The 2117-nt window shown below is 70.3% G+C and overlaps 1 protein-coding gene across 1 annotated transcript in view; it reads left to right on the top strand.

Annotated features, from left to right (window-relative positions):
• LOC108444805 overlaps window positions 1-2117 on the top strand; it is a 5879-nt gene extending 3762 nt beyond the window's left edge. Inside the window, exons 3-5 of the mRNA XM_017726666.1 lie at window positions 186-333; window positions 861-1015; window positions 2059-2117. Coding sequence (XP_017582155.1) covers window positions 186-333; window positions 861-948 — 236 coding nt within the window. The 3' untranslated portion in view covers window positions 949-1015; window positions 2059-2117. The remainder of the gene's footprint in view (window positions 1-185; window positions 334-860; window positions 1016-2058) is intronic.

Below are 2117 nucleotides of genomic sequence, written 5' to 3'. Positions count from 1 at the left end.
GTCCGGCCCCCCCCCCCTCGGGGCTGTGCCGGCCTGCGGCTCCCGGCCGGGATGGCAGGAGCGGCCGTGCCGGGGCCGTGCCGGGAGCTCGGGGCTGCCCCCGGGCCGGGGCCTGTCCCGCAGGAAAGCGTGACGTGGTAGAGAAGGGAGCCAGGCGGTGCTCTGGAACTTGGAACCCGCACCAGTGTTTTCCAGATGTACTCGCAGAGATTCGGCCGTGGGGAAGCTGCAGAGAAGGCTGCCCGGCACAGCTCCCCCGAATGGGCCTTCCCCGACTGAGCTCTCCCGGAGGACGGGGCGCTTGCAGCCGCCTGGTCCTTCCTGTGAAATTCGGTAAGTCTGGGGAAAGGCTTCCTGACGGTCCCGGTGTCCCAGCAAGCTGTGCCTCGTTGTCCAGGGGCCCTGCCCGGGCAGCCCGGCTCGGCACAGCTCGGTTCCTGCTGCCGGGCTCACCGGGGGGAGGCAGAGCCACCAAACTGCGCGTCAGGCTGGGAAGGGGCAGGCGGGGGGAAGGAGAGGAGGCAAAGCCTCTCCACCGGCCCCGGGCCCAGCCTGCCCGGGACAGGCTTCTGAGAGGCCCCGGCGGCTCTTGGTCGCCCGGAAAGCCGCGGCCGTCGGGGGCTCGGGGGGGTGACCCGGGCCCTGCAGCACCGCAGGGAAAAGGGGGGAGCACGGGGCGGGTGGTGACCCACGGGGGGCGGCTGCAGTCCTTACAAGCGGGGTCTGCGCTCAGCGCTGCGTTTTGCTGCCTGCAGGGAGGGACCTGTGGTGTGGGTTGGGAGCTCCTGCTGGGGCAAGAGCTTCATCTTCCAAGAGGCAAAGCTGCAGCCTCTTCCTCACCGGGGACTGTCTCCATGCAGGACACAGCACAGGGGACGGGCCGAGGGGCTCAGCCTGGGACGCGGCCCCAGCAGGAGCGGCCCTGGGCACCCTGGCGCGGGAGGATGAGCCCAGGTGAGGAGCGCGGCCCCAGCGCGGCCCCGGCAGAGGCTGGCACGGGAGGAGGGAATGTCCGGTGAGTGCTCTGACCCGGGCAGCTCTGCCGTGCCCCTGGGGAAGGCGGCAGGATCGGGCGGGAAGGAAGGAATGCCCCAAATGCACAGGAGCTGAGGAAGTTGTGCCGTGCCGGCGGCTTCTGGCGCCGGCCCTGCCAGGCTGCAGCAGGTCAGGGCGGTGGCTGTGCCCCGCTCCTCCCTTGTGCCTGGCTGTTCCTCGGGAAGAAAAGGGTCGTGCTTGTGGTTTCTGGCTGTGCGGCACGTCCCGCCGCGCTGCGGTTTGGGGCCGCCCTGGCAGTGCTCCTGGACAGGGCCCTGGCCGCAGGGGGAGCGGGACAGGCGTTGGGATTCGGCTGTGCCCGGCGATTCCGGGAGCCGGGAGAAGGAGCTGCCCCGGAGCTGCCCGCGGGCGGCTTCTGCCCGCGCCCTCAGCAGCCGCCGCTTTGGCTTCTGGGCACGGACGGGCTGGGGACGATCCTGTCCCGCTCCCCCTCCCGGGGGGCTTCTGGTTGTTGTGGGCCCTCCGTGGCCGGTTTCACTGGGTGTTTAGCGTGGGCTCGGCTCAGCTGCGTTTGGTGTTTGGCCGTGTGGCGTGCTCAGGCTGGGCTCGATCGGGGTGTGTGCTGTGTGTGCCTGGCTCAGCGATGGGTATCAGGATGTGCAGCACGCTCCGTGGCTCCCCAGACCTGCTGCGGGGCGAGGCGAGGGTGGCCGGGGGAAGGTGCTGGGCCGGGCCAGGCACAGCCCGCCCTCGGCCCCAGGATTGTTTGGTGGCTCGTTCCCGAAACGCCCCTCACTGAGCGCAGGGGTTGCAGCAATCTGCGCCTCCTCCTCCTCTGCTCTTCTGGGCAGAAACGCGCATTTTTTGGGCTGAGCCCTGAGCTCTCCCGTTGTCATTTCTCCCTCCCCTCCCCATCGTCGGCGGGCAGCGCCGGACAGCCCGTGCCGACAGCGAGGGGCAGCAGGGAGGGAAGGGTTGCCCCTGCCTGGGAGGGGGACGGGCATCTCCTCTGGGTTACGTGGGGCTCTGCTGGGCACCCTGACTGCTGAGCCCTTTTTGCAGAGACACAGGAGACGCTGGCGCAGCTGTCCCCCGGAGAGCTGGCGGCCCCGACTCACGTC

Source organism: Corvus brachyrhynchos, unplaced genomic scaffold, assembly GCF_000691975.1.
Source record: "Corvus brachyrhynchos isolate BGI_N302 unplaced genomic scaffold, ASM69197v1 scaffold352, whole genome shotgun sequence".
Taxonomy (NCBI): Eukaryota; Metazoa; Chordata; class Aves; order Passeriformes; family Corvidae; genus Corvus; species Corvus brachyrhynchos.
This window is presented reverse-complemented; position numbering and strand designations above follow the sequence as displayed.